This window comes from Haliaeetus albicilla, chromosome 12 (assembly GCF_947461875.1).
Source record: "Haliaeetus albicilla chromosome 12, bHalAlb1.1, whole genome shotgun sequence".
Lineage (NCBI taxonomy): Eukaryota > Metazoa > Chordata > Aves > Accipitriformes > Accipitridae > Haliaeetus > Haliaeetus albicilla.
The window spans coordinates 12,516,862-12,535,032 of record NC_091494.1 but is presented as its reverse complement, the minus strand read 5'-3'; the positions used below and the strand labels follow the sequence as shown (position 1 = coordinate 12,535,032).

The 18,171-nt window shown below is 33.9% G+C and overlaps 1 protein-coding gene across 2 annotated transcripts in view; it reads left to right on the top strand.

The window, feature by feature from the left end:
- MINDY2 (MINDY lysine 48 deubiquitinase 2) overlaps nt 1-16,965 on the top strand; it is a 34,376-nt gene extending 17,411 nt beyond the window's left edge. Inside the window, exons 6-9 of one of the 2 annotated variants that reach the window (XM_069798116.1) lie at nt 16-158; nt 10,275-10,448; nt 11,715-11,888; nt 13,332-16,965. In XM_069798116.1, coding sequence (XP_069654217.1) covers nt 16-158; nt 10,275-10,448; nt 11,715-11,888; nt 13,332-13,448 — 608 coding nt within the window. In that variant the 3' untranslated portion in view covers nt 13,449-16,965. Of the gene's footprint in view, nt 1-15; nt 159-10,274; nt 10,449-11,714; nt 11,889-13,328 lie in introns of both variants that reach the window. The other variant, XM_069798115.1, reaches the window with a different exon arrangement.
- The last annotated feature ends 1,206 nt before the right edge of the window (nt 16,966-18,171 follow it).

The window sequence follows — 18,171 nt, the reverse complement described above, 5'->3', positions numbered from 1 at the left end:
ATATTGCTTTTGTAGGATTTGTAGCTGAGCAATTTCTAAATAACACAGCTACACAGTTGACATACCATGGACTCTGTGAGTTGACTTCAGCTGTCCAGGAGGGAGAGCTTTGTGTGTTCTTCAGGAACAACCATTTTAGCACCATGACCAAATACAAGGTATATTCAACATTTTTGGCTTTACTGTTGTGGTTTGCATTCTCATTTCAAAGCAAATCTTGTTTTTCCCTGTCTTGAAATAGAAATAAATTCTAGTTTCTTGTTATATGTAAGTACGGCTTATGGTGAATGTAAGCAAATGTTACTTGTGAATTATTGATTACAGTGTTTTAGATACCAGGATCCATTATTACTTTAAATCTTATTGTAGCTTTTCCCTTTATGCTGAGTTTGCTCCCTGTGTTAACTGCCTTTCTTACATAGCTTAAATTTACTTGCAGTTTGTGATTGGCAATGATAAGGTTAATGAATTTATTTAATTTCTTGTTTCTGAGGATATAGAACTTTGCTTCACATTTGGGCCAGGAGATGAATAGCTCCATCATGGTGTTCAAAACACCAAACATTTGAAGAAGTTGAGATGAGCTACAATATTGGTTTCCTTTGTTAGGGAAGAGATTTTTTTTTTTTTTTTTTTTAATCTGAAACTGGGGAAGTGAAATGGTGAGAATTGTGAAAGGAGTATTCCAGGATTCAAAAAGCAAGTGACAACTTGGTTAATGCTTCTGGGCAACCTTTCTCTGTGGAACGGAGAATCTGGCTTGGCAAGTTTACAGTCTTTGTTCTAATATAACTTTGCCTATACTAAGGTGATAGTGTATTTTTATATATCTGACTTGGGTAGAAATGGGCAGAGTCAAATTGTCTCCTAAGATTTAATCATTCCCATCTCTTCAGTGATAAATGTGAATATTTTGAAGTAAACTTTTCATTGGCTTGCAGTGTCAAATCATCCTTAGGTTTAGACATTCTCTCAAACATACATATGAGTTTTTACCTTTGTGCAGAACTCTTGTAATTATATTTTGGTTATCTGTTATTAAATAAGACTTTACTTTCATGTACACTTGCATTTATGAATAATGGTAATAAATGCAAAAAAGGGGGGGTGTAACATACAAAAACATTAAGGAACCACTGTTTTTGCCATCTATTATATAGTAATGTCATATACCTCATGTGAAAGACACTAACTTCCTTTTGGCAGTACTAATCCTTTTTTTTCTCTCTCTGCTAATCTTAACTGTCAATGCTTATCTTTGGCATTTTGAATAAATACTCATAAGCTGAGCTAAAGCTCTGAATAGTCCTGATAAATAATGATTAACTCTACAAACAGGTAACACGTTTGGTTTTCTAACAGCTTCTTAGAGTACATCTAAGATTTGTTTTAAATCTATGTACAATGATACTCTCTTAAAGCAGTAGGACAGATAAAATGATCTTTCTCTGCCCTTCACTAAAAAAAAAGTGCTATGGAATATATCTGTTTATGGTCAAAACTATAATTGTTATATTTCCTGATGAAGTTAATTTAGGTCACAACTGTAAGAGGTGTAGTTTTGTTTCTCTCCATTTTTCTAAATTTAGCTTGTGCAATAGTTGGTAGTGGTTTGTCAAGTAAGCCTGTACATTGTTTTATGGTTGCTTTCATTACAGGGAAAAAAAGACCCCCAACCTCAAAACAATGTGGTGTTAAAAAGAAAATACTAAGTAGAAGTACAGATCTACTTTCTGGGTACAGATGGTACCTAGAAGCACAGGAAACCTTTTTTACTTTGTTTACAGGATATTCCAGATAAAATACTTAAATCTTTCTGGAAATAATTTGGGTTTGTGCTATTATTAAAACTTTTAAAATATAAAATATTCTTTGCATTAAATACAGTAGAGTATCACTTTGACCTTGTGAATTATAAATACAGAATTTTGTTTGTAGAATGTGGACTGTTGTCTTCTGCAGCCCAGTATTTAGATTAAAGGCCAAAACCTGGTGTGTGTTTGTCAGTGCTTTTATCAGCTTCATACTTGCAAACAAACACTTCTCAGTTGAGATCCTTTTTCCTTAAAGAAATACAATGCAATACTTCAATGAGTTAAATATCCTTAACCAATATTAATAATACAGAACAGGTCAAGGCAGTGAGTAGAAATCTGTGTCTGAATTTTAACTGTAAGAACTAAGTCCAAGTCCTAAGAAATACTGAGTTAAAATATTTGAAGAATAGTATTATTTGTTAGTTGTGTATTTAAGCTTTACTGCTTCTAAGTCACTATGGCTTTAATCTTGTCCTTTTTGACAAGTCTTAGACTTCTGAAATGCTAAGTTTTGGAATATGGGCCATCATTCTTGTGTTTCATAGTCATTATGGTGACCTCACTTGCAGCTAGTGTTCAATTTCTGTGTTATCTACAGGCTTTTAGTTCTTGGGGTTGTCACTTCTAAACAGGGTTCTTCATTTTGCCTTCGTTTTCTGGTGAGTGGTACATTACAGAATTTGAAATATCAAGAAACTGTTGTAATAAAACCAGAAATTCTTTATTTTGTATTTTTAAAAGTCAGCAGTAATCCTTCTGTCTGTTTCTAACCTACCTAGCTATTTGCAATAGCTATATGACTAGGTATTCTTTCATATCAAGGAAGTCTGAAATAGGCTTGACTTGGGCTTTTAGCCAAGATTAGCTGTCCAAAAATTTTGGGACCTCCAGTATACTCATATGAGTGCCACATGCATTGTTGTCACAAGATTTGAGATTTTTCAACTGTTTTACTCTTTACTAGGTTTAATGCTAACTCTGCAGATTTTTAATGGAGTTTCTTTTACTTCATGGTTTGAGCTGTAGTCAGCAGTAGCTGGACTATGGGGAAAAGTCCCTCACTTAGGAAAACTGAAGACAATATATGCCAAAGAAAATTAAGGTGTAGAACTTTTAGGGCAAAAAGTATGCAATTTGTTTGTCTTTCTCGAATACTGCCCTTCCCTCTTCCCCCTCCAAACCAATATATGGAAACACACAAACAAAACAGTTATGAAGTTAAACAAAAGGGAGTTATAATAAAAGTTATGTACATGTAATAAAACTTGTATATTTTTTAAAACATTTATACTTTGAATGATTAGCAAGAATTTATAATGAAAAGTCCTTAAGTACATTAGGCTGTTTAAGTATTATTCTAATGAAGCTAATACTTAAACTTTTATTTGGAAGCTTTCATGTACAGCAGACACAGCAACTTATATGCTGGAGATGTTTCTTATGTAGGGTTTTGGGGGGCCAATATTTTAGTGGAAGGACTTGGATTTCAGTATATTTCAAAGAAAGTAGAACGTAGGTTGATCTTAACTGCACTTACTGGAGGAAAGAAAAAAAACCAAAAACCAAAAAACAGATCGCTAAGCTTTTTCAAAGGAAATGCAGAAACCTGTTCCAAGTTCTTTTATATGCTTATCTTTTCTAGAATTGGCTTTAGAATTGAGGAGCAGGTGTGAGTAATTTAAGAAAAAGAAATACTTGGTGATATTGAAATAACTCAAAGCAAAATTCATAAATTGGAGACATCTTAAAGTTCAATATATCAGTTTTTCTAATAAAACAGATGAACCCAAATAGCCTTAGTTCTGCTCTATATTGGTGCCACGTAACAGTCATATGATTGTGATTGAGCCATTTTTAATATTTGTGGTGCTTGGTTGAACAGATTTATTTTTTTTAAGTTGTACTAGAGTTCTTTCCACATCCCATCTGGTAAGTTTGTTTTAGAGATAATAGATATTTTTCTCTTTTAAAATATATTATATATGCATTTATCTGTCATTCCTTAATAAGGGATAATCTTGTGGATATTTTAGAGCAGAAATGGGAGACGTGGAGACTGGTAATATCCTTTGTGCTTATAATTTGAACTTCCTGCTTAAGTCTTTATTATGAAGCATTTGCAGGGAGGATTTACTAACACTGACAACACTTTACCCAATTACGCTGCATTTAGAGTGGCTTTCCACTGTCAGATCAAAGGATCTTTACCTTGCTTTTGGATTGCTTATTTTAGAGGGCTGTCTTATTGAAATGAGAATTACGTGAAAGTGTGAATAAACAGTGCAGTATTCTGAATTCCTGTATCTTAGCTTTGAAAATTTTTTTTCATAGGCTGCTGTTACAAGGTGTTGCATAGTGGCAAGAACTCTTTGGAAACATTGGGTATACTAGTGCCCAACTAGTATGATTGTTAGGCTGGTTAATCTACTCATGCTTCCTTTTGTGTCCAGTGTCTCTGTTGATTCCAAGATATTCTTTATTTTTTTGCATGGATAGTAAAGGAATTTGTAAGGAAGGGAACTGGAGTGACTCCTCACAAATGTGGCTTTCCTTTTAATATTATTTTTTTATTGTTACTAAATTAACAATAATGTAGGTGGGTTGTTTGTTTTGGTTTTTTTTTACTCTTTTAAGTGCTTCTTGTAAGATCAGAAATAGAATGGTTATGAACATACAGCAACATTATGAATACCTGGTGTAGATTAGGGAGGTATCAGTGCCATTATATACTGTAGGCAAAAGCTTATTAACAGTGTCTGCTAGCACATATTTAAAAGGCATTTCTACACCAGTTATGGGGATGCAGATAATACTTTGGGCCTTGAGCTGGATAATAATAGGTGAGAAGTTGTATTAGAACACTTTTTAAAATGTTTATTATTTTAAAAAGAGTATTTGACTTGTGAACAAGGGAAAAAAAGCAAAAGGGGGAAAAGTGGTTTTAGTTCACTGTCACTGTATTTGAAAATATTTGTTACTGTTTTGAAATATTCCAGTTCAATTTAGTATATGGACACTTCTAAAAAGTTAATCTTCAGGCAGGTAACTGTTGTGCCATTTTTACATATCTTCCGGATTCCAGGCTCAGGGAGTAAGAGTTAAATGGAAAGGGCTCATTCAGTAATAATTTTTTCTGTTTTAGATACAGCATTCACCTTAAAATTGTGGAAGTTGATGAGTAAAGTAACAATAATAGAAGAATGGTGACAGTGCATTTTTTCAGAAATTACTATGAAAAGTTTTGAAGTAATCTTCTTCTGAAGACTTTAGTGTTTTTAAAGCTGCTGAGTTGATATCATAATGTAATTGTAAAGATTCACAGATTGCATTTCAGAATAGAAATAGTCTAGCAGTTCAATTATAATTTGTTTACTCAGTTATATTATTTAGTGTAGTCTTGAATAATTAATAGTTTACTATTCTTCTGAAATTTGAAATTTGCATAATATATTGTAATTTCTAATCTGAAAAAACTTTTGAGTATTACGATCATGTTTATGTTTATAGAAAAATTATGTAACATTTTTAAAATTTTCATTATCACATATAAAAGAAAAGCAAGTATGGCAATTCTGTCATATTAGACATCTGTTGAAGTATGGTGAGTGTTAGTTAATAATTGCAGTTCAGTTATCAGATTTTTAATCTCTTTCACTGTTACTTGTCCATTTGCTGGAGTACTCATTTATTCTACTTCCTGTCCCTTTAATTGCCTATTAATGTCTTGGTTCATGTGATTATACAGTAGTAATTTTCAGCAGTTAAAGATGTGATTTTTTTTTTTTGCCTTTGCTTTGCATTACACAGATAATAATACATCACATGATAATTCCCTAGATCAAGGAAAAACAGGACTGTAAAGAGGGGATCAGTTTGGTAAGAATATCTTAGTTCAGTTGGAACATTTTTCCCACTGATGTGACTGTAATACAATCTTATTTTCTTTACTGAGAAGACACCTGTTTGGATTTTTAAGTATGTGTGTTGCAGTTATGTTCTCTACTTGATGAATGTTGGGTTTCTGTTTCAGAACTCAACACAGACTTTTCTTCAAATACAAAGTATATTTCATAGCAATAATTGCGCTTTTTCCTTGGGCATTTAAGATGATGTCTGAGTTTGGCATAGTAGACTCAGTGTATGTAGCTTCTTAAACATGTTTAAATATTTTTCCATTTCTTAAGTGTACCGTTTTTATTCTGAGGGTTATTCTGTTGAACCAAATGGTGTATAATTTAAAAAAAAACCAACACCAAACCTTAATCTTCTCTAACAGTTAAAACATTCAGATAGATTAGACTAATCTCAAAATAATAGCACTCATTCATGTCAACATTAAACACCTTTATAGAAACCAAGGGGTCTGATCCAGAAGTCCAAGAGAACATTTATATAGACTTCAAAGGATAAGGCTTAAAATGTTTGTCTTTACTGTATGAAGCTATTGGACAGGTGTTTGGTTTTCCTTTTCAGTTTTCTAAATTGCTGGAAACTTGGTAATTGGCATCAGAACAAATAGTTTAAAAGCATTAATTTTAATTACTTAATCTGGTCATGAAATTAACCCAGGAAAGGAGGTCTTGTAACCAGGAACACCAGCTGCAGCCTACATCTGTTTGCATTTCAGAAAGTTTTGGGTTTTGTTTTTTGGGGGTTTTTTTGTGCAAACAAGAGGAGCTTATTCTTCTAGGAGAATAGTCTTGCTTTTATCCTTGGCTTTATTTAAGCTTTTTATATGTGAAACTATAAAATCTGGGCATTGGTCTACAATATCTAGATATTGATTCTTTGGATAAATAATTATTCCTAACTTTATTGTAGGCACAGTTTACCTGAACAGTTACGCACTTGAGACTTTATTGTTTTACTCCCCATTGACAACAGTCCTTAGTAGTTATTATTGCTGTATATTATGTGCTAGGATTTTGGGGGGCAGTATTAACCCATGAGACTGTATTTACTAAAAACCCACCACACTTAAAAATAAACCTAAAAGATAAGGTGGTAATACTTTAGAAAGGGACAGTTAAGATTTTATGAAGGTAGAAACACATTTATTTTGTAAAGTATGATATTGTTCTTGCAAGGTGTACTTGAAAAGCATGTTTATGTACATTTGTTAGCTTAATTGCATGACCTTAGTGTGCTGATCATCCTGTTTTAGCTGTAACCCTGACTAGAAAGCAAATGGAGAATCAGGACCATGACCTATTAAGTAGAAAACACATTCTCTTTTTTGCCTTTTTTAAAGCTGCCTTCATAATTGTTTAGTTCAGTGTAAATAAATGTTTCTACACTTAATAATCCTTACTGATTCTGTCACTGTGCACCTTCTTTCTCTTTTCCTCCTGAAGTGTTGCGCTGAGTGGAGCTGAAGTGCAAAACTTTGTTTGGTAGGCTAAAAATGTGGTCTAAAACTACTGGACACATCAAGTCAGAAATCGCAGTGTTATACTGGTTGTATATCACTATCTCTTAGCAGCTAGACCGATCTCATGATCTCTTCAGTGCTGGAGAATGGTGGCTGGTTCCTGGCACCAGGCATGTTGTTACTGAGTGCAGCTCAAATTTAGAGGCAGCATGAAGGTCATATGATAAAAAGATTTTCTCATATGACAAAATCCCTTCAGTGGAATTTGGGTGTGCCAGTGAAGTTGGCTTGTGAGCCTTTAAGATTGGGAAGAGAACATGCATGGCATTAAAACAGTGCCTATAGAACCAGTCTGTAAATATGGCTTCTCTTTGCTTGTTGCAAAGAACTTTAAAACATTGAAGTTCTAGGAAGATTGGTATCTGTGGAGATGAATAGCTACATTACACCTAATACAAGAAGAGCTGACTTATTATTTGGTATATGAAACTGAAAGTTGTCCAATTATTACCAAAAGTTACATGACTATTAGCAATATTATGAGGGTCCTTGAGAATCTGTTTGGTTTTTTGGAGAAATTCCATTAAATTATACTAATACGAAGTAGAGATCAGAGCACTTGATAAAAAAACAAAAAGGGAAAGATTTCTTTGGATCTGCGATCTGTGGTTTCCTATTGTTATTTCATTCCAATAAAGTGAAAAGGAACTCTGTCTCTTCACAAGTACTAGGGAGCCTGTGTTTGTTGGTTTGCTAGATTTTGTTAAATTGAAGCAGCATGTTTTTAAACTATGCAGTTGGTATTGGAATTGGAATGGTATTGTTTAGGTAATGTGGTAATACGTAATGCAGTTTATTGCCTTTCATCAGGGAGCTGTGTTAGAATTTTTTTTTATTTACTCTAATGATGTTTTTAAAACCAGTGTTCAGGTATAGTTCAGCTGAGGAAGTGTTAAAAATTGAAAGTAAGAATATGAATTTTATTTAAGATTGAAACAGTTTTCTACTTCAAACAAGTGTTAGCTTTAAAATATCTTTGAATGACAGATACTAGATTCTAATCCCATAAAGGTAATAATATACTTTAATATTAGTGTGTGAAAAGTTCAGCGTATAATAGGTGGGAGATTATGAAAGCATTAACACTTTACTATTTCAGTATTATTAAGCTACGTTGTTTGAGCTGTTTAAAAAGTAATTTAAAAAGTATGGCATAATAGAAGAAAACTTGATGTACCCCCCCCTCTCCTTTTTTTTTTCTTTTTAGGTTTTGTTTGAATCAACGTACTGGTCAAAATAAAATTTAAAAGGTTCAAATACACTTACCTTAAAGATTCTGTGATTTATTTTTTTTTTTAATTTTTATTTTACTTTTTTTTTAAAAGACTTCTTATATAGAAGATGCTGTGAAATATGTATTCTGTGCAAATTCGAAATGTTGTGGAATTATTTCCTTTTATTTTCTTTGGGTGATTTTTAAGCATCAGAAGTAGCATTCAGTTTTAGGCAGGTTTCTGAGGGAAAGATGATTCCTTAGATCATGTTATGTGATCAAACTTGTTGCTGACAATTGTATTTATGTCTACAAGCCCAACTGTGTTGGGGTAACTGCCATTCCAAAGCTTGAACATATAGCGGTGTCCTTTGTGGGTTTTTTACCTGTTCTGTTTGGCCTTTTGTATAAGTGCATCTTGTGGTATTGGGTAATATTAGAACAATCGCTGCATATGAATCTTCAAATAATATTTTTGTTGTGTTGTGTGACCTACCAGCCACAGAAGGCGTGGCTGTAAACTTAGTAGGATTGAAGAGATCTGATTTTGATTTCAGCATCTCTGACAGTCTCAATGACTTGAGAGAAATCAGTGAGCTAGTTCTGTACTTGTTGAATAGGGGCAATGCTTTCATTTTTTGCCTGTTCAGACTATGAAATCATTACAACATTTGCCTCTTGTGTTTTGGTACATTTAGCACAATGATCTTTGAGAAGCTGTTGTGTGCTGCTGTAATACAAATAGCAAATTTCTGTGGATGTCGCAATAAACTGCTTTGATTTTTACAGCTAAAACACTGCAACAAGTTTTGCATTGAATATCTTGACCCAGTACGTTCAGTAATACTAATGGAAGCTTCATTCTTAAATGTGCTGTATGGTCAGTAATAACATTCTTGCTTTGGAGTATAATTCTAAAAACATTATAAAAGGGGTAGGGTAAGATTAAAAACTAATTTTAAATTTAAACTTAAACATAGATTATTTTTTTAAATTTTTTTTTTGTGTTGCTTTTCTGTCCCTCAAACATGCAGCACCATTTCCTTTTACTTGAGGCTAGTTTTTGTAATTTCCCTTTGCTTTCAGCTCCTCTCCCATTCCTTCAACCTAAGCTTGCATTTCATCCTTCCTGTACCTTGGCTTCTGGCCTTGTTAGTATTGTCTCTTTCACTCCCAGACCAGCCCATTTTATAATTTCAGGGTTTGAAATCGAGAAATTTAGCCTTATGGAACTGTAAAAAGGCTAAAATCCAACAAAAGCAGTTATTGGTGACAAGTGATAGCAAGAATCTTAAATTTAGTTTTTTCAATTGAAATAAACCTCAAATTCTGTCAAAACCCATTATAAAACATGAAGTTTGAGATCTGGTTGTTTTGAGGTAATAGCTCTTGGATTATTTGGAAAGATCACCTTTGTCTCCAGATCTTGCCTTTGGAATTTAATGTGATTTGTCCTGGAATTTAAAATTTACATTGCCAGTCTTGAGTTGTACTACTTAGGTATGTTTCCAAGGAGATACCAAGGTATGTTTTCACGTTTTATATTAATTTTTAGTCAATATGAACTTTCATTAATAATGAAAAATTACAAGATGGAACACAGAAATTAAGTGTGGCTGTTAATTTAGCAATGAATACTAGTATCTGGTGTTCTAATGCTGTATAGTGATTTATTTAAATTTTAAACTTGCTAAAAAATCTAAATGAATATTTTACTGGAATGCAACAGTTGTATTAGCTGATCATTTCTGCTAATTAGATTGTAAAAAAATTTTTTTTTAGTTTTACAGGTTTTCTTTATTCTTCTGCATAGGGTCAGCTTTACCTGCTGGTGACAGACCAGGGCTTTCTTACAGAAGAGAAAGTTGTCTGGGAAAGCTTACACAATGTGGATGGTGATGGAAATTTCTGTGATTCTGAATTCCACCTACGGCCTCCATCAGACCCTGAAACTGTCTACAGAGGGCAGCAGGATCAAATAGATCAAGTACTGGATTTATGCCTTTCAGTTGTATCTTTCTGTTTGCTTGTGACTATATATAACAATTAGTACTTACTTTTAGTCATATATATGTTTACTTACACAGTTGTTTATGTATGTGTACTCATGCATATATAGGAGTATAAAAATATTCTTTAGATACTTAGGTTGGGGTTCTCAAAAGTCCTACTTTCAAGTATTAGCATGACTTCAAGGGAGGAAGAATAAGACCAACTGTGAATAGTTTGGAAAATCTGATTTTAATCTCTCAGCATCCACTTCTGCAAAAAACTTATTCAGGTGAAATGTCACATCTTCCTTGTATATGGAAACAAAACCAGCACTGTGAAACTTTGCCCCTGTAACAAATTCATTTCAGCTCATGAATATTCTCATAACTGAACTTTGCCTTCTGATGCCAGCTTTGCTGAATGTAGGACAAAAACTATAGCAGACTGTATGTATTTGTTATTCTTAACTATATATAATAGTTTCTAGAAGCTGTGTCTGAGACAGGACTTACTTGTACCAGTTCATGCAAAAGCACATAGCAAGACCAAGCTCCTTGGAAATCTTACATTCTGAACAAGCAAAATAAGTTTATAATAATCACCATTAATGTTTTTTAAATACTGGGGAAAAAATGAATAAGCAGGTGCTTTTTAATAAATTCAAGCACTGTATATCTCTCTTGCAGATTAAAGAATCTGGCAGAGATAACAGGGGTAGTACTATCTTGAGTTGCTGTCTGGATATATCCAAAACCTACCTTTTGATTATTTTCTCATCTGTTTAGGAGTTAGTGTTCCTTATTGATGTACTCTCAACCCTATTCAGGAGAGTGGCGACAGATGCTCTATCAAGCATAATCAGAGTGTTAATTAGAAATAGCAAATTACAAAAAGACAGCTTCAAAATCTTTACTTCTACCTAGAACTGGTATGAGCTGACACTGTCTGTCTTTTGCTGCTATCCAGGTAATGGAATTTAACCCGAAAGCAGATTTTTTAAAATTAGCTTTTGTGTTTTGTTATGCTGTGACATAGGCACTGTGAAAGGAGAAATGTGAAGTAGCTGGTTTAGCCTTTCTGCAGTTCAGGTTATGAACAGGTTCTGAAACAAATTCCTGTTTTCCATGAGGTAAATGTATTTGAAGGTGAGGCTAGGAGAAAAGTGATGGTACTATGTAGCTGTACATGCTGAAAAATTCATTTGATATGACTTGACTATTTTCTATGGGAAAGAGCATTAATAAACAAATTTACCGTTTAGGATTATCTGATGGCATTGTCTCTACAACAAGAGCAGCAAAATCAAGAGATTAACTGGGAACAGATCCCAGAAGGAATCAGTGATCTAGAGCTAGCGAAGAAGCTCCAGGAAGAGGAGGACAGGAGAGCTTCTCAGTACTATCAGGAACAAGAACAAGCAGCTGCTCAGGTCCAGGTAAGAAAGCATTATTACAGAATATGATCATGAGTTTTAAAGAGTATCAACTTAATAGTTACATAGACACATCTACATTTGTAAATGTTTCAGACTGATAAGACTGCTATTTACATTCTATACAGCAAGTGACGAGATGAATATAGGAATCTTAAGACATATGCTATAATTGTTGGAATATGCATGCAGATACGGCAGTTGCTGCCACTTAAATACTTTTAAAGCAGACCTAACCTTCTAAATTAGGGTTTCATTCATACTATTTAAATTGGAGTGATGGGATGAGTTAATACGTAAGGTTACAAAGATTGTATTAACTAATATTTTATATTACTTGCAAAATAGCATTCAAGTAAGAGTTTTTTGATAGTTGAAGTTTTGTCTTTGTCTTGCAGAAGTTTGTTTCTTTACATTTTTAGGTCTTTGTCTATGATATGTGAATCTATTCAGTCCTCTTTAAAATTAGGAAATTAAGTTTCTCCCAGTACACCTTTTTGTCCCATCCCCATAAGGAGTTGCATTCAAAATGCTTGGAAAATGTGACTCATGCACATGTATATAAAAAATTGCCATATAACTGAATCCTGTGTGCAAGAGGCAATATTTAAGTTGGTGTTCTGGATTCTGGGAGTTTTAACTGCTAAAGGCTTAAAACTGCTTTTATTTACAAATATGTAAAAAATAATCTGTATGAAGGCTGAATCTTTGATGGCCTGAAGCAATTCAGAACCATTAACTGATGTGCTTGTTAGGCATGAAATAAGAATTTTGATAAGTAAAAGTTGTGTTATTTCCACTGCTTGTTGCTTTAATAGAATCATCAGTAGCTACTTCCATGATAAAGATTCACTACTGCTGGCTGCAAAAAGGTAGAAAGAATTGAAGAACCTGCTTAACAGGACTTAACAGTATTGCTCATTTGCAACTGTCAATGGATAACAGCTGGAATAAATGATGAAATAACAGAACTTAAGTTGCCTTTGTATACCGACCCCCTTGTCAAGTTCTTAACTAGTTTCTAGTCACAAAAAGCTGCTGCTTTGCCATATCTACCTCTCAAAACCAACACTTTCACTCTGCAACTTCTGAAATGTGAAATATGTTCTTATAGAAGAAACCAGGAAAAAATTCCAGTACAGTAATATAGAAGTGCCAGAAAATGCTCGAAGCCAAATTTTATTACTGAAACAACTGATCTGAATATGTGGACACAATAGAAGGGACACACAGGACTTGAAACATATTTTCAGCTGACTTCATTTTTTTAGAAATAAGTAGTTCTGTGGCAGTTCTGGAATATTTATACAAAAAGACCCTCCCTGAATTCTGCAGTCTGCATAATAGCTAAACTTTTGTTTGTGAACTTGAACACAGAGTAATACTTCAGACTGCATCTACAATAATGTTTGTTTTATTCAAGATTTTATTTTTTCTGCACAGCAGGTGCAAGGTGCTGCTTCTCCAGCAAGCGGAAGACAATCTGGGAGTAATGAACGCAAACGTAAAGAGCCTCGAGAGAAAGAGAGAGAAAAAGAGAAGAATAGCTGTGTTCTCTTGTAATAGAAAATGGATTTAGTCTGGAGCCCAAGTGCATGTCCTCAGAAGCAAAAACAAGGAGTAAAAAGGAAGACAAACCTGTTACATGCCGCCTGTGCCTGATTACCCCATGGATTTTGTTCATGTTTCAAGAGAGGATGGGTGACTTTGTTACAATCATACAGACTTTCTTCAAAGTCATAGTGCGTGCTGCTCAAGATGGAATTCCAAATCACAGTTGGATACGGCTGTGCTTTGAGTTATTCATAAGAAATACTGCACCTTGTAGCTGAACACACAAATCATGGCAAGTTTTGTGTCATAGTGACATCCATTACTCATTACATCAGTTAGTAAGCTATTTTATCTTCTACTCTAAACAACGGAGGTAATTAATTTTGTGTAAGACTTTTTCCTGAAGTCTGTACACTAGCACAACAGAGTTCTGTGTTACTTATATGGTATGAAACTATATCTTAGGCTGGGTATAGTCTTCACGACACAAGAGCCCAAATAACAGCTGGGCACTGCCTCCTCAATGTGTCCAGATTTCTTTGCTTCTGGATCTGGTATGTTCGGTTTTTTGAACCCAGATTTATACTGTGTTACTGCTATCATTGCACCTCCTAGCCAGCTTTCTTGCCCCAAGAATATGTGACTTGAGAGACATCATACAAAAAATTGTCATAGAAAATGGGGCATTTATTAATAAGCAAGATGAATATTGTTTGCTTTTCTTGCAATTACAAACTGGGTATGGCAACTCAGATGTTATCAGGGTTAAACAAGTAATTTTATAGGTAACTTTTTTCTTTTAGTATTTTTTCTCTTGTAGGTAAACTGGACCAGATAAGTTCTTATTTATTGACCTCTCCATATGATAGGTGAATGATGAGAGGAAACTAAGGTCTATAATAATCATTATTCTATGTAAGAATGCAGAGTTAAAATAACTAACTATCTGCCTTTTTTCCAGAAGTACCTTGAACTTTAACATGACGTTAACATGTCCACTTGTGTATTTAAGCAAGTGTACTGTAGTTAAAAACACACTTTTTTTGTTTGTTTTGTAAATCATGTATCCTTAAAAAGCACACTTCTGAAGGGTGAGAGAGAAGCAAGACTGCTCTCTGAGGTTGTTTGGAAGGGTGGTCAGGTGTAATATTTTGTTTTTTTAAATCACTAATTTAGAATTTTTGGAAAACAGATTTTTCTAATTTATGGGAACCAAATAAACATGTTGCATCTTGTAGTATTTATAGAATACAGAAATAGAATACTTACTGAATTTTGAGGGAACCACAAATCCTCCTCCACTCCCATTAAGTCAGTAACAGTTACTTTCTTGCTGAACCTTTTTGATAAAAATTTCTATTTAGCAATTTGTAGATACTTTTGAAAAAGGCTGCTTCTCCTGGACAAGTTATGTAATCATGCTCTAAGCCTGGGTAAATGCATTAGTATACAATAATCTGGGAAAGCTAAGGCAGCCAGGTGGAATATGACATTCCTGGTTTCAGGTGTTTGGAGAATGTCTGCAAAAGAAAGGGTGTCTAAACAAAAGTCCACTGGTAAAAAGCTGCTTTAAAATTATTTCAAGCAGACTTGCTGTAGTGATGGGAACCAGTCATCACATAAATCTGTTATGAACCTAGAATGAAAATTACACAGATAAAGGAAGAATGTCTTAACTAAAGGGCCAGTTTGTATCACTTTTTTCTTCCATGCCTTTTTCTCTTTTGCTTTTTTTCCACTTTTGTTACAATTTCCCTTTTATAATAATGATGTAATGAACAGTAGGAGGTCTCTAATACGCGAACTGTAAATTTAAAAATTTCTCTATTCTCTAGAAAAGTCATACCCAGAAAAGTAACTAATACTTAATGTATGCAATTCAGATAATTTTCTATGTCAGAGCAAAGGTTGATGTCTTTTTTTCCTTTGCAGCAGCCTAACTTCTTCAAATTAATGTGATGGAGGATCACCAACATAATGACTTATCTACTTTAAGCAGATCAGAAAATATTCCAGTAGTGTCAATAACGAAGACTTTAAGCCAGAATGTTGTTTAAAAACATTCTGTTACTAAGATTTTTCCAAATTTGTGTATTTACATTTATTTATTGACCTTGAAAAATAAATATGTCAAGCTAAGTGTTTGTTATCTTATTATTTTCAGTGACAGTATTGCCACTTTAAATTCCTTTTTGAACAAATCTAGCTGGAGCAGGCATTGTGGCTACAGAGTATATCTTTTTGCCTAAGATACTTGTATTAGAAGAATTCATGTAACATTTCCAGTTTCAGACAGATGTGCCTGAAATCTAATATACTGTAGTTACGGTAATATTGTCATTTAGTCACAAAGGAAGAAGAGTTAAATGTCAATGCTCATTATGAGGTTTAAACTCCCAGATAATTCAGTTTCTCTTTCAATAAAGGAGTAAAAGGTTTCAGGTTTTTTTGAGATCGCAGGCATGCTATTCAAACAGTTTTCTGTTAATATCCTTTTTTCTTTACAGGTCTTGAGGCTTTGGAAAAAGGTAAAGAATTCCTGAAATCTAGGGCATTGTTCTGCATGAGTTGAGCTTGTTAGTAGCAAAAGTTATAAGCAGATGAGCTTGTTAATATCCAAAATGAAATACATCTGGAAACTTAATTGATAACCTGCTGTGACTAATCTTGCAAAAGCAACTATCACAGCTGATCTCTATGACAGTATCTGATGATCAAAAAAAAGGAACAGAATTGCTTTTATCTCTAATAGTGAGCTTGGAAAACAATACTACAAGATATTCATGGAGTATCAAAAAGACGATGTCTACTTCTGACTATTTACTTCATTTGCCTCTTTTTTGAAGCTCATGTTCTGGTGTAAGGGTACAGATTTAGACTTTAAATCTGTTTATACAATTTAGCATGCACATGCTCCAAATACCTACATAATATATATGAAAGTGTCCAGAAAAGTAGAGTAGAACTTGTTTTCCACTAGATAAAAGCTAGCACAGAAAACAGAATCATAGAATTTTTGTTGTTGCATAGTAGTTGTGAAATTAAAAAAGCTAAATACAAGTATTCTTAAAATTAGCGAAAAAATGAGCACTGCCATAGTGATAAATGTTTTTCTAAAAGGCACTTTGTAAATGCTCAAATATACCACTTTTCTTGTGACACTCAAATGGAATCTGTGACCCAACAAAGCAGATCCAATGGAAGACTGTAACACCAGAGGATGAAATTAGCATTCCTGAAATTCACTTAAATACAATGCAAAAAATATATTTTGTATCTAGCCATCTAGTTAATATAATAAAATATGTGTTCAGATTGTCTTTACAGAGCTCTTCTTGTGGATCACAGGCACACAAGTTAAAAGTGAAGCATATGCTCTTCTGTGTACACTTGCGTTGGATTGCCAGTCAATCTCTACACTCATTTGGTATTTCACGTTATTGTCAAATGTTTCCTCAAACTTGTATATACAAGTTCTTGAAAAAATTTTCCAGTATGTAATAAAAGGCAATTTGAGTTCTTGAAATTGAATCTTTTGGTGTATTCAGCAGGAAATACTTGAGTAAAAGGTGAAGCTGATGTACTTTGAACCTTTGTTCTTTCCTGCTACAATAGATCTATAACCCAAAGCTAGCTCATTGCTTCGATGAGCTTTCCTACCATTAGGATGCTTATCATAGTCAATTGCTGAAGTTTATAGAAAGCACATCTAAATACAACATACTGAATTAAGAGCTGTATTTATTTTATATAAAAGTAGACTTTTTTTAAGGTTGTAACCTTAAGAAGCAGGTGACTCAGGAAATGCAAGTTAATTGATGCAGTATCCTCATTAGAAAGCATGTTAGAGAAAAGCAAAAATAACAAGCCTTAGTTCGGTTGCAATATAATGCTTACATTTTTTTGCACCAGTGTTATGATAACAAGACCTTGGTAACAAGAAAAATGTAACACTGAAAAACGTTCAGATAGTCCAATGATAGCAGATGTCACATGCAAGAACTTAAGACATATGCATTTTATCTTGTGATTCAGTGCAGTTACTTTTTTTTTTAAGCATAACTAGCAACAGACTGCTAGCAGTGTTGGGTTTGAGTGGGAATATTTGGTGAGATGAATGACACTTTCTCATACAAAATCATTCATACAGAAGTCTACCGGATGTCAATTTCCATAGTGTTTCCACATAGGTCCTTCTTGTTCACAGCCTGTTAGAGTTGTTGAGTAGAAAAGCAATGTATTTAAGCTCAACTGTCATCTGCTCTGCTGGGGAAGAAGTGCCATAGGGAAATGCTGAGGAGGAAGGACAGGCTGGAACATAAAAGTCCACCTCTTGAGGTTGTTTAGGGATTTTTTCCTTAATTTTGCTGTTATTTTAGACATAAATAGCTGTAGCACAGCATGCAGTGGCCAAATCTTCTCATCTAGGCAATGACCAGCATGCTTATTTCATAGTGGGTTCGCAGTGTCTGTCCCTGTATGCACTGTTTGTCACTCTCATAATGCTTCTAGGTCAAGACTAGCTGTTCTGACCCTCTAATATCTCTGGTTTTATTAACTGTCAGTTGTCTACTGTTCAATTTTGGTCATTATGCCAGCTCTATCACTATGAGCTCTCTTTACCTGGAGAGTTAGCTCTAGAGAAATTGCTGAAACCTGGAAGTTCTTTACTGCCTTTACAGTTCCTTTTCTGGTTTGTAGGATTACTTGTGCTCATGGAGAAGCTTCATGT